At 38.2% G+C, this 12,945-nt stretch overlaps 1 protein-coding gene across 2 annotated transcripts in view; it reads right to left on the bottom strand.

Moving 5' to 3' along the window:
• Positions 1-2,089: 2,089 nt before the first annotated feature.
• The window catches only part of TMEM200A (transmembrane protein 200A), an 83,743-nt gene continuing 72,887 nt past the window's right edge, over positions 2,090-12,945 (bottom strand). Inside the window, exons 2-3 of one of the 2 annotated variants that reach the window (XM_002817353.5) lie at positions 5,744-5,874; positions 2,090-4,835 (exon numbers count right to left, since the gene is read on the bottom strand). In XM_002817353.5, the coding sequence (XP_002817399.1) occupies positions 3,341-4,819 (1,479 nt within the window). In that variant the 5' untranslated portion in view covers positions 4,820-4,835; positions 5,744-5,874 and the 3' untranslated portion in view covers positions 2,090-3,340. The remainder of the gene's footprint in view (positions 4,836-5,743; positions 5,875-12,945) is intronic. The other variant, XM_024249073.3, reaches the window with a different exon arrangement.

The raw sequence follows: 12,945 nt of genomic DNA, 5'->3' as shown, positions 1-12,945 counted from the left end.
TATGTCAGTGGTGGGCCCCCACTCTAATATTTAAAACATTATAAGAAAATTATTGATAAACTGATGAGTCTTTTTCTTTTTTATGCTATATTTTACTTCTTTTTGTTATCTGTGGTGAATTTAAGAGCTAAATGTGCGGCCGGGCGCAGTGGCTCATGCCTGTAATCCCAGCACTTTTGGAGGCTGAGGTGGGTGGATCACCTGAGGAAGGAGTTCGAGACCAGCCTGGTCAACATGGTGAAACCATGTCTCTACTAAAAATACAAAAAATTAGCTTGGCGTGGTGGTGGGCTCCTGTAATCCCCGTTACTTGGGAGGCTGAGGCAGGAGAATTGCTTAAACCTGGGAAGAGGAGGTTGCAGTGAGCTGAGATTGCGCCATTGTACTCCAGCCTGGGTGACAAGAGCAAAACTCTGTCTCGAAAAAAAAAAAAAAAAGCTAAATTTGAACCGCTAAACAAGTAACTCAAAATTTGTCTTTAGCAAATTGTCAAGAGCTACTATAATATCCATTTTGATACAAACTTGTGCTAAACAATGTTTTTCTTTTTACTTATATTGCCATTGTTTCTTCCAAGATTATACAGATGGAAACATGTATTTAAGCCTGAAAGCTTCACAACTGATGGATGCCGGGTCTTCTGGCTCCACCATCCACGCCTCCCACTGCTCTGCTCTCCTGGAAGTCCTGCCCTCATCCTTTGAGAAGTAATCTGCTACAAAGAGACAGGGACAGGCGGTAGATCTTCATCTGAGGGCATCAAGAACCCTGGACCTTTAGAGTTAGAAAGAACTTGCTAGTTTCTCGTCTTACTCATCTCACTTCACAGGTGAGGAATTCAAAGCCATGACATTAAGAAAGTAATTGAAATGGAGGGGTTAAGTGATTGGCTCAAGGCTACATAGCCAGAGTGGCAATGTCATTAAGGGCATACTGCACTCTTCTCACCTACTCTAGACTAAGAGCCCTTACTCACCTCTCCACACCCCATGTTACGGGCTGAATTGCGTCCCCCTGAAATTCATATGCTGAAGTCCCAAACCCCTGCCCCTCAGAATACCCATATTTGGAGATTTAAAAAGGCAATTAAGGTGATTAAGATTAAACAAGGCATCTAGAGTGCAGTTCTAATCTAATATGGCAGGTGTATTTTCAAAATAATTTTCAATATTCATAAAAGCCTAAAGGAAATGCACAAAATATGGTCTAACTAGAATGCCAGGTTTCATTGCTTTTAGGTAGAATTATACCAACGTGGTGACACCAGCTATCTCATATGAATCTGAAACTTTAATTAGTAATCTATGTCTTTAATTTAAAATGAGAAAATTATTTATAATTTAACAAAGTTGATTTGCTTGATAAGTAAAAAACTTGGGCTTTTTGATGAAGAGAAGATTGAGCAGGAACCACTACTTTAAGCCCCCAATTCCTTTATTTGGATCATCTAAGACCCATGCTGTTTAATCCTCTTCAAATTTCTAGAGCTCTTTCAGGGATGAACTGAACAAATTATATGGCTTCAGTCATCTGTCACATCAGGGGTGTTGAGAGCCCCTGTTTTCAAATCTGAGTGCCGCTGACTGTTGCTGTATTTGGTTATTTTCCTGATAGTCAATGAAACTTTAAGTGAAAACGATCCCAAGATAACAAAATTTAAAAAGTCTAATTAAATAGGTGGATAGACCTAGCTCTTTAACCGAACAGAAGCAAAATTTAAAAGCCGAGATACTCAGTACATGTACTAGGGTCTCAAGTGCCCTCAGTAGAATATATCTGAAAGTGTGAAAAACAGTACTTTAAGCAGAAATGTACAGTTTATTTAAAAAGCAATAGCAAAGGTGTGAAGAACACAAACTTCTATTAATAACAGAAGTTTATTAAATGCTTTATAGTAAAATATTGAGCCCACTCTATTACAATACACAGTCTTAATGTTCTAACAAATAAAACTGCCTCAATTGAGGGAAGTTTGTGATGCAAACGCAAGATGGAATTTTGGGGAGCAACACAAACAAATGTATCCTCCTTCTGCTCTTCCACAACTGCAATACTGATGTTCAGAAATGTTTAGGTATTGGGAGAAACCTTCAGAATTTCCTGAGTATTTTATTAAACAATTCTTACAATTATGTTACCTTAAAGGAAAACATGAAAATTTTCTGATGAAAACATCCATTTTAATATTTATTATCTTCAGTAACTAAGAAACACAATCCTAAACAACATGTATTATACAGTAAGAAAGTCTTTGGAGTTAGTTATCATAAGGCTTTCCAGCACAAGGTAAACTTCAAGGCAATTTATCAAAAACTAAATTTTTTTGAACTACCGAGATAGTGGCATATGAAGGTAAAAAGAAATGTCAAGGTTAGCCGATTGTTTTCCAAATACTAGGATCTAAAGAATACTGGGGGAAAATAGAATGTGGGAATGAGGTGCTATTGGAAACTAACAGATGGCTAAAAAAAGGTACTGAGACTAGTTAGCATTAACTAGTATATAATGTATCTTCATTCATTAGTCAACATTGTCTTCATGTATATAATTATTTCAGGATAGCATTTCCACAAATATATTGGTTCATTTATTTTATCAAGTCAGCTTGCAAATAAATTTTGATTCTGAATATCTAAAGTTATAGCAACTATAATTGCATTTTGATGTTTATTCCGAAGTATATCTGGCACTGTCAGCCATGGCTCTTGAATACGTTGTTTCTTGATATAATATCACTAAAAACGGAAGTGATATTGAAAAAATACTACTTATCTAAAACTAAAGATTCACAATGAACTTAACCAATTAAAATTATTGAGCTCACACTGAAACTAGATCTATCATCTTTTTCATTTTAAATAATTTAACCAAATCCTACAAAGAACAATTATTCAGAAAATCACATTCTAAGGTTTGCACTCATAGTCATCTATAATATGTATTGAGTATTGGGACTGAATTTGTACTCCTGGTCCACACTTTGGTACCCTATGTTTTCCATACTGGACACTTCATTTTATGAATAGGGCCATCAAAGAACTTAACTTAAAAGTAAAGAAAATAAGCTTTAATTTGGATGCAAGTAGTTTGCATTCATATTAATAAAAGAGATCATGCTTTCAAAGGAAGAGAAAAATAAAATCATATGTGATAACATAGAGTACTGCAGTCACAAGTAACCCAAACATACAACCATCTTCATTACAGAACTAAGCAGCCAATTCTAATACACTACAAACCATTTGATTAAAAAGGCTTACAGCCAATACTTTAAGAAGGAAACACCAGTGAAAATCATTTTAACATATATACCCTTGTAAAATGATATATTCTTTCAACATTAAAACCTTGTTTCAGAAGTTCCTCGCTTTAGGTTGTTACTCAAAAACTCATCATGTTCAAAACTCAAATTATTGTGAGATCTTGAAATCATAAGAAGCTTCTCCTTATTGGTAAAGTCTTTTTTGATGGCAACTTGGGGCACAAGCAACCTATCCATCGGGTCCTCTTTGTTCTCTAGTTTCATATATCCCTTGCTGTTGTTCCGATCCAACCTAGGCCAACTTGGATGTTTCCGTTGTTCTGCCTGAACAGTTAGAGTGGAGGGACCCCGATCTAAGTCTAAGGACTTTGAGTGTGACGAGAGCAAATGCAAGGATGTGTTGGACCCAAACTGTCTTCTGGCAGCCCCAGGAGACAAGAGCTGTCCAGCCCCAGGTCCAAGAGCCATAGATGACTTGTACTGACTCGACAACGACTCCCCGATGGAATTATTCCTTGGTAGCACTGTGCTGACAGACTGGAAGGATTCACTGGTGTTGGGCAAAGGAACCACGAGGGAATCCATTGACAAATTCCTTGACCTACTTTTGAGGTTGTCAGCATCTTCAGTGATGTTATCTATACTGGGCTCATCAATAACACAGTTATTAAGTTTGATCACAGGCAATGTAAAAGCACTGATGGACGATGACACAATTGACTTGGTTTCACATTTCTTAGAGCCGCTGGTCTTCTTATCATCAGTTGTCTTGGAAGGAGGTGGATAGAGGCCAAAGACAGACGCAGAGCTGTCAGAGAGCAAAGGGGGCATAAGATGCCCAGAACTCTTACTTTCATTTAACATAAGTTCATCCTCCTCCACGGAGCTGTCCATTCGAAAACTGCTCCGAAAACCCGAGAAAGAGGCAATTGTATTTGCTGCCAATCTCGAGGCACAGGAGCTCCCATTCTGTTTTACTTCTGTTTCTCCCATCAAACCAGTGTACATGCCGTTTATTTGCCTTTGCTCCTTGATTCTTAGCGTGTGAATGTCAATGACTGTGGAATAGATATCCCTCATGTGTATGATTTTGGTCTCTTTGTCACGGTTTTCATGAAGAATGGCATTAGCACAAATGAAAATGAAAATGCCAATCCCCATGGTGAATGGGCCAAGCATTTTCATCTTATCAGAATGCAAATGCTGCTCAAAGAAGCGAACCACCACACCGCCTTCATTCTGAATGACCCGAGTTTCATTTGTTGACAGTGTTGTTTCAGCATCAATAAAGTGTTCTTTTTGTGGCCAATATCCAAGAACGGCCATGGCAATTCCTATAATGGAGATGAGCACTCCTAAAATAAGAAAAAAACCAGAAGGGGAATAAAGCCGGATTTTGCCACGAACAACCACAACATCTGCCCGGGGCCGGCGCCTGACGGGCTTCTTCTCTTGGGTAGCAGGAGATGGGCTGAGGTTGACATGCTGCTGTGATCTGGCAGAGTCTTGCCTTTTCAAGGCAGCCAGGCCAGTTATCACTCCACCAGTTGCTATCATAGCTTGGCCTTTTATTCTGAAGAAAAAAAAAAAAAGGAAAAAGGTGATGTAAATATATTCCTGGGGTATGAGCATCAATTCAATTAAACAACTGTTTACACAGAATTTTTCTTGCTGTTGCAGTTTCATGTGATTATATGGGGCAGAATTTTTTTTAATTGGCATAGTTTGGGTACAAATTTTATTTATTGACTAATGTAAATTTCCGGAGATTTCCTTTTTGGCTAAGTAAACATTTCTATTATTTATTTTTTCAGTTACATTTCCGTTATTGATGAAATGTGAGCTCAAGGAATATTTAAATAATTTTCTCACTTATTAATATAAAATAGTCCCCTGGCCACAAGACTGATGCTCACTCTTTCTCTTCTCTCTCTCTCACACACACACTCACAGGGTTATCTGTGCTATTTTAAATCATTGGACAAATCTAGAATACTTAATAGGTCAAAAACAAACACTCCAGACTGACAAAGAGGACACATTCCAGCAATTCATGATTCTAAGACCTCTCTTGTGAAAGTCATCAATGAATTCTTAGCTGCCACATTTAATTTCCCCCTCAATTTTCATCTTCCTTACCTCTCTGCTTCCATGGATATTACTGCCCCTCCTTTCTCCACACTCTCTCTTCCCCAGTCTTTTATGATGTTAAGTTCTCCTACTTCTACTCTGACCTCACTGACTATTTCAACAGACTCACCTAGAAGTAGAACTTCTCCCTAGAGTCTTGTCCTTGGCCATCTTCTCTTCCATACTCTCCCTTGGCATTCATATCTGTTCCTACATCGTCACTATTTCCTTGATGCTAATGAGTCCCAAGTCTATATTTCAGGTCATATCCTGAGTTTCAATTTCACACTTTCCACTGCCCATTAGGGAACATACACACATTCATGTACTGCTTAGTAAAGCTGAACTTACCTTCTAGCACACACCAGCAGCACCACTTGACTTGTCTGACTTTTTTAGCAGGGTCAGTTCTCAGATTTGGCTCTTTACAGTTATTTTTACCTCCTCCCTTTCTTCTTCCTCTTCCAATCAGGTTCTAAATCCTAGAAATTTCCAATATACGATGTCCTTTAATTCCACCCCTCTGTTCTAATCCTACTCTTCCTAGCCTTGTGCAGATTTTATTAACTTTTACTAGACCATATGATAACCCCCTAACTGGCCTTCCAAACAATTTCTCTTCCTTTACAATCAAGATTAGTGCAGAACAATCATCTCTGAAGTTGTTTAAAGAGCAGAATAATGATAAAATATTCTCCACTACCTACCAAAATTTTAGCTGAAATTCTAGACCCATTGACTTTACTTTGTCTTTAACTTTTCTCTTTAATTTGCATAAAAATAAAACCTAACAAATGTTCTGTATTTCTCATTCATATTCCATTTTGTACCATTTCTGAGATTTTGTTAACAATGTTTCAGCTGTCCAGAATCCACCCACTCCCCACTGCCCTGCCCTGTTCTTCACACACCCACATCTGGCTAGGCATCAAAGCTCATATTCCACTTTCTTTATAAAGCCTTCTCTAGCTGACCCACTGCACCCTATGCAAGCATTAACTCCTTAGAGCATTTTATAATAGCAAGTTTTCTATGGCACTTATAGTATCACAGTTCTTCTACTTCTTATGATCAAACATCAAATTTAATTCATATTTTGATTAGCACATTCACTGTAATATCTTGCACATGGCTACTGTTCAAGAAATATTTGCTAAAATGCTGAATGAGGGATAAATTCTCTTCTTGTGGTCTGTTGGATGACCACCATATTACTGTACTAACTTTCCTAGTTAAAAATATGAACAAACAAGATTAATATCCAAACAGAAAGCAACATTTTCTGAGTTGGTAAAATATCTATCTTGATTCATAATAAATAGTTCTCAAGCTGCCATATCTAGCTGGTAGGAAACAAGAAGATATTTTAAGTTCCACAAGGTCTTTGGCAAATTTTAGAGAGAGTTTCTTCAGGGCATCAAATCTCATCTTGCAGCATTGAGCTCTCCTTCTGAATTTCTATTTATGATTTCTGAATTGTGTTTAAATAACAGGGTTGTGGTTGGTATCTACAGTTTTAACAAGCCAGTGAGTAAATCCAGACTTCAGTGAAATTATAACTAGGATTAAAATAGTTTTATGTTGGAAGAACAAACTAAATTGTAATCTGTTGCTCCAGTCTATGAAATTTATCAAAGTGTACATACTGCAGATTAGAACCTTTCCCAAACCTTTGCTAAAATAAAGCTTAGTGTCAACCTATGTTTTCTTGAAGCAAAAACCATTTCAAATGTTTGAATTAAATGCTTAGATTAGATAGCAGCCATCTAGCCCAGTTATTTCCATATGGCAGGCTTAAGGATTTAGTCTGAAATCCTTCTGAGTAGAATGGAAACAAGGGCAAAAGCCTTTCATTTAATTTAAAAGCAATAAAAGTGAATTACATTCCATACAGATTTCTAGTCCTCCCCCACTTTTTAAAACATTAGCACTACCATTTTCTGCTCAGGAGGCTGATAGAGGAAAGGAGGTTAGATGAGAAAATTTAAGAAAAATATATGAGGACAGAAAGGTGAAAAAGAGAGATGGATGACTGGGCTTGCATGTGAGCATGTGAAGAAAAGTTAGACAGGAAGAAAAAGCAAGGGTAGCTTAAAAGTATGAAAATGGATAGAAACAAAAAGAGGCAAAAACCTCTAGAGTAGTTGAGAAACAAAGAATATAACGGGTGGGGGAATCACATTTTCTTCAGCCATTCTACCCTGGTCAAGCCCAGACAGAGGCACCAAGACTCCCAAGGATTAGCAAAATCACATCTGGTGCCAATGTCCTTTAATTCTGTTTAAAGCAATTCAATACTACAGAAGGCTCTATTATCACTCGGGGACCCAATGTAGACCCCAAGAGGAAAGCAAAGGTCAGCAAATTCAATCACTGTTTCAAACAGCTTGAAACCTAATGAAGGAGCTAACAGATCCACATAAAACAGAATGAGGTAACTCCTAGAATGGAAGTTTCCATTAGAGAAGGACCTTTCATTAGGCTTCACACAGGAGATAGCACATAGATCACAGTCAAAAGTTAGGTTAGCAGCATTTCAAGGAAGGTCAAGGGAAAGAAAGCAGGCCAGGAATAGGAATTTGGCCAGCACACAACTCACTACTACAGGAGGTCAGCTAGGTAAGTAAGGCCAGAGAGAGATGGACAGCCAAGTCTTGGGAGTTGGCAAATGCTATTCCTAAATGCTTGCAATTTACACACATCTGCCACGGAGTTGGAGTAAGACATAAATACTGCTGTTGTTATTTTAGAAAAAATTAATCTGAACTCATAGATGAAAGCAGGAGTTAGGGACCAATACTGGAAAATGGCATGGGGATGCTAAAGGCAGTTGCCCAACAAGGAGCCTAGTGAAGGCTGGGTGCAATGGCTCACACCTGTAACTCCAGTGCTTTGGGAGGCCGAGGCTTTAGTGTCACTTGTGGCCAGCAGTTCAAGACCAGCACTGGCAACATAGCAAGACTCCATCTCTACAAAACATTTTTTTTTAGCAAGTTAGCCAGGCATGGTGTCAGATGCCTGTAGTCTCAGCTACTCAGGAGGCTGAGGCAGGAGGATTAATTGAGCCCAGGAGCTGGAGGCTGCAGTGAGTTATGATCATGCCACTGTACTTCAGCTTGGGTGACAGAGCAAGAGCCTATCTCTCTGAAAGAAAAAAAAGAGATAAAGAAAAACGAAGCCTAGTGAAACTATAAAATCTAGAGTGAGTGAATCTACAGGCTCTGCATCTTCAAACTCTAATGCCAGTTGGTACAAAGTGTTCAGTACATGCAAAAACAGCCTAAGTCTACCTTTTTTTTTTTGGTCAATGCTGCAAAGCTACGTGCCCTCCATCCTACACTTTTATGACTTTTTTTGTTTTGTATGTTTTTCTAAGGCATGGGAAGTGTAAGAATCCTGTTAACTAGTCTCCTCATTGTAACAAGCCATACTTTTCTAAGTTTTAATAATAATAGTAATAACAGCCCATACTGCTTATGGTCAGGCACTGTTCTAAGTGCTTTAGTATAAAAACATTTGTTCTCACAATAATTCTGGAGGAGTAATAATTGTAATATCTATTTTTCAGATTACTGAGGCTAAGAGAGCTTAGGTAACTTGCCTAGAGTCACACAGCTAGGAGGTTACCCCAGAGCCTCCCATTTGAGATGGGGAGGGACCTCCAGATTTGCTTTCATTTGAGGTTTTCTATTTTCTTATTCTGATTCCTGTTTCCATAACACCAAATGCTAAAGAATGCTGCTCTGCCTTTAAAACTAGGCCTGTGGACCAATCAACTCCCATTTTTCAAATCTCAATGATTGCCTGTGAAAAGCCATGGGGAGTACAGAAGTTTGAAGGTCTCACCTTGGGTGAGTATCTGGCCTCTTGCACCTGTCCATACCCCTTCAGTGTATGAAGATGCAGACTCAAAGGAGACCACTGTCTACCTCCACATCCTTCTCTTTGCTCTCCACCATGCCTGACAGGGCAGGGCCAGGACTTATTCCCTCAAAGATTCAAGTGAAGGATTTTACTACACTGAATTTCATTTTGTTAACTTGGGAACAGAATTTCTGCTTATCAGTCTCTTTGGATCCTAAGCCCGGCTTCCAAAATCATGTTGTCCCTCTCAGTTTGTGTTCATTTGCAAATATTATAAATCTGACTTCCAAAGCTTCATCCAAGTGTTTGGAAATTGAAGAAAGTATAGAGCGAAGAAAGCTCTGTGATATTCCACTAGAGACCTCTTTCTAGGTAGACATTGTTAATTTGTTTAGATATTCATGTAATTGCAATAAAAATGGACACCTGGCATTGAAGTAGACACTGGGCTCAAAATATGTTTCCTGGCCTGAGACTATATTGATCAGCAACCATCATTTTGACGACGCCATTTAACTGGTTATAAATAAATCTAAATAGAAGGCCAGCCACACTTAATGTTTCCATATTCTTCAAAAAGGGATTATGATTTTGTCAAAGGCCAAGTTAAAAGACAAATATAGGCTCGGTGCGATGGCTCACATCTGTAATCCTAGCAACTTCGGAAGGCCAAGGTGGGTGAATTGCTTAAGCCCAGGAATTCGAGACCATCCTGGGAAACACATTAAGACCTCGTCTCTTAATTTAAAGAAAAAAAAAAAGACAAATATGTATATACTCTGCAGACAACCAAAAACACAAAATTAGTTTGGACTAACTTTTGGCTACATATTGATCATCTTTTTTTTTTTTTTTCCATTCCCAGTGCTCATAAACCAGCCACAATTTTGCTAAGCGACAGACATCAAGATTACCAGCTTGAAATTCGCAAAACACACCTTCTTTACTTTGCAAACTAGGATACTGTTGGGCTATCTCCAGGCCTTTCCCATCTTACATAAATTTGAGATTCATTGTGGGTCTTGGAGATCATCTGTAGAAAATCTTATTTTCCACCTTTCTCACTAGAGAGAGATGTACTCTTGCCCGCACTCAAGGCCACTGTCTGCTTGCCTCTCTTGGGTTCACTTCCCTTTGAACCATTTGCCTTTGCAGACAAAAGCTCTTCTTGACGAGATTTCTGCTTTGTGAGTCATGTGTAACACTACACCACATACCGTCCATTCTAATCTTCAGGCTTACCTCTCCTATTTTTGTTCTCATACTAATCTTAAAAGCCTTATTGCTGTCCTTTACCCTTTTTACAAGCTTAAGCACATTCTGGTATTTGCTTTTTATGGCACTAATCCATACCAGTTTTTAGTATTCTCACACTCACAGAAGTTTATTCCTATATATTTACATCTTCTAACCACACTGGCACACTATTCTGACCACACTGTGAGCCTATAATACATTAGACATGGTTCAATTATATTTGAGATAATGATAATTACATAGACTTCCAGAGCTGAGAGACTTTAGACATCTTTGGATCCAGACATTCCTTTTAGCCATCTAAAGGCCAGGAATGTTACTGAAGATCAAACACTGAATTAGCAGACAGAATAGAACTGGAATACAAGTTTTCAGACTCCCAGTCCAGTGTTCATTCTTGTTTATATATTCCCTTTTCTATTGTTTTTTCATGCTGTCCCAGTGCCTTGACAGAGTGCCTGGCATATACTAAATGCTCAGTAAGTATCTGTTGACTGTGAACTGAGTTGATGAAGGTTTGAGTACGGTGAAACGTTCCAGGCACTAGGGACACAAAGTTAATAAAACCTCGTCCCTGATTTCAAGGAGTATGGAGTCCAGTAGGAAAACAGTAGAAATAAACATTTAAAATAAAATAATTGCTATGATGGAGCTACAGGAGCATTGGAGAATGCTCTTCCATACTATCTGAAGGAGTCAGGACAGGCTTCCAAGAAGTGGTGGCAGTTAACGAAGGCTTGGCACATAAATGAGGGTATGCCATGCAGATAGATTCTAATTTATCCTTGTTCCTGACTATTTCATAAGGGTCCCTGCCCTCCGATTTTTCATCATCTTCCCAGTTGAAATGTGACTATTATTTTAAATATATTTGATACTGTCTTATTTATATGTTTGAATTTTTATCTTTATCTGGAGGTTTAAAAATTCACCAGAATGTGAGGCTGTCTGCCCAAAGGAAGTAAAAATTAATCTATGCCTTGAGTACCAAACAAAAACATTATATAAAAACCCCATGTGGTATCCACAAATGTGACAGATGGAAATATTTTCTGTTCAAGCTAGAACAATTTTAGGACTTTCTTCCCCGTTGAGACATTTCAAACTTTTAGAATAGGATTTTTAATCTATATCTTTACCAGAATTGAAAAAAGAAAATTCATATGGGTGACTAAGAGTTCAATCACATAAAGTTTAAAAAATAAAAATAGAATAAAAATCATTTTTGGCTGGGCGTGGTGGCTCACGCCTGTAATCCCAAAACTTTGGGAGGCCGAGGCAGGCGGATCACCTGAGGTCAGGAGTTCAAGACCAGCCTGGCCAACATGGTGAAACCCTGTCTCTACTAAAGATACAAAAAATTAGTTGGGCGTGATGGTGGGCATTTGTAATCCCAGCTACTCGGGAGGCTGAGGCAGGAGAATCGCTTGAACCTGAGAGGTGGAGATTGCAGTGAGCCGAGATCTTGCCACTGCACTCCAGCCTGGGCAACAAGAGCGAAACTCCGTCTCAAAAAAATAATAATAATAATAATCTTTTAGTGTGTAGCATAATTGTTTTTCACGTGGACATTGGAATCAGAGAGACAGGGGCCCATGTCTTTGCTTCCTCATTTCATGGCCATGCAAGTGGCTTTTCTTATCTCAGTTCCTCCATCTATAAAATGGCAAAGCCTTCTTTGATACACAGTATATGGTGCACTTGAGGCAGAAGACCTAGCAGGCTTGAATCCCTACACAGCCCTTAATACTTAATAACCACATTTGAACAATGAATCAACCTCTTGGAGCCCCAGTTCCTTCATTTGTAAAATGGGTATAGTAACAGTACCTGTAGGATTGTTGTGAAGAGGGGATAATGAATGCAAAGCACAGTTCAGTTCTGGCAATTAAGGTCTACGTGAGTGATATTAGTGATATCAGCTGGGTCTGACTACAAGGAATTTTCAAAGCTAAGTTATGTATATAATGCTTACTTTTGTGTTGATTATAAGAAGTTCTCAAACAATAGCTATTACTAACTCTTCATAGCTCACATTATTTTTTTACTGCTCTGCTAGGCAAATTAAAAATATACTAAGTTAAGTAATTAATGATGACTTTTTGTCCATGGAGAGGTAGTTATGACTGCAAGTTTGTTTTGAGACTTAAGAGTCAAAAACTATCTGAATGGAATCTGTATATTTTAGTGGCAAAAGCATTAACAATTTGGAAGTTAAAAAGAACAGTTGAATTTATATAAGAGAGACAGTTGGGAGATATAGAAAGAATAAAGCATGCCTTTCTTTTAAATTCATTCTATTTCTTCAGATTTGGAGACTTGTCTTGTGACAAACATAAAAGCAATAAGAAAAACAAGGTAGGAAAACCTAAACCCGTTCATCTGATGTTTTTAGTTATCTTCGTGATGCAATTGGATCAAATGCATGAGTA

This window comes from Pongo abelii, chromosome 5, assembly GCF_028885655.2.
Source record: "Pongo abelii isolate AG06213 chromosome 5, NHGRI_mPonAbe1-v2.0_pri, whole genome shotgun sequence".
Taxonomy (NCBI): Eukaryota; Metazoa; Chordata; class Mammalia; order Primates; family Hominidae; genus Pongo; species Pongo abelii.
Note: the sequence above shows the minus strand (reverse complement) of the source record. Positions and strands in the feature narration are given on the sequence as shown.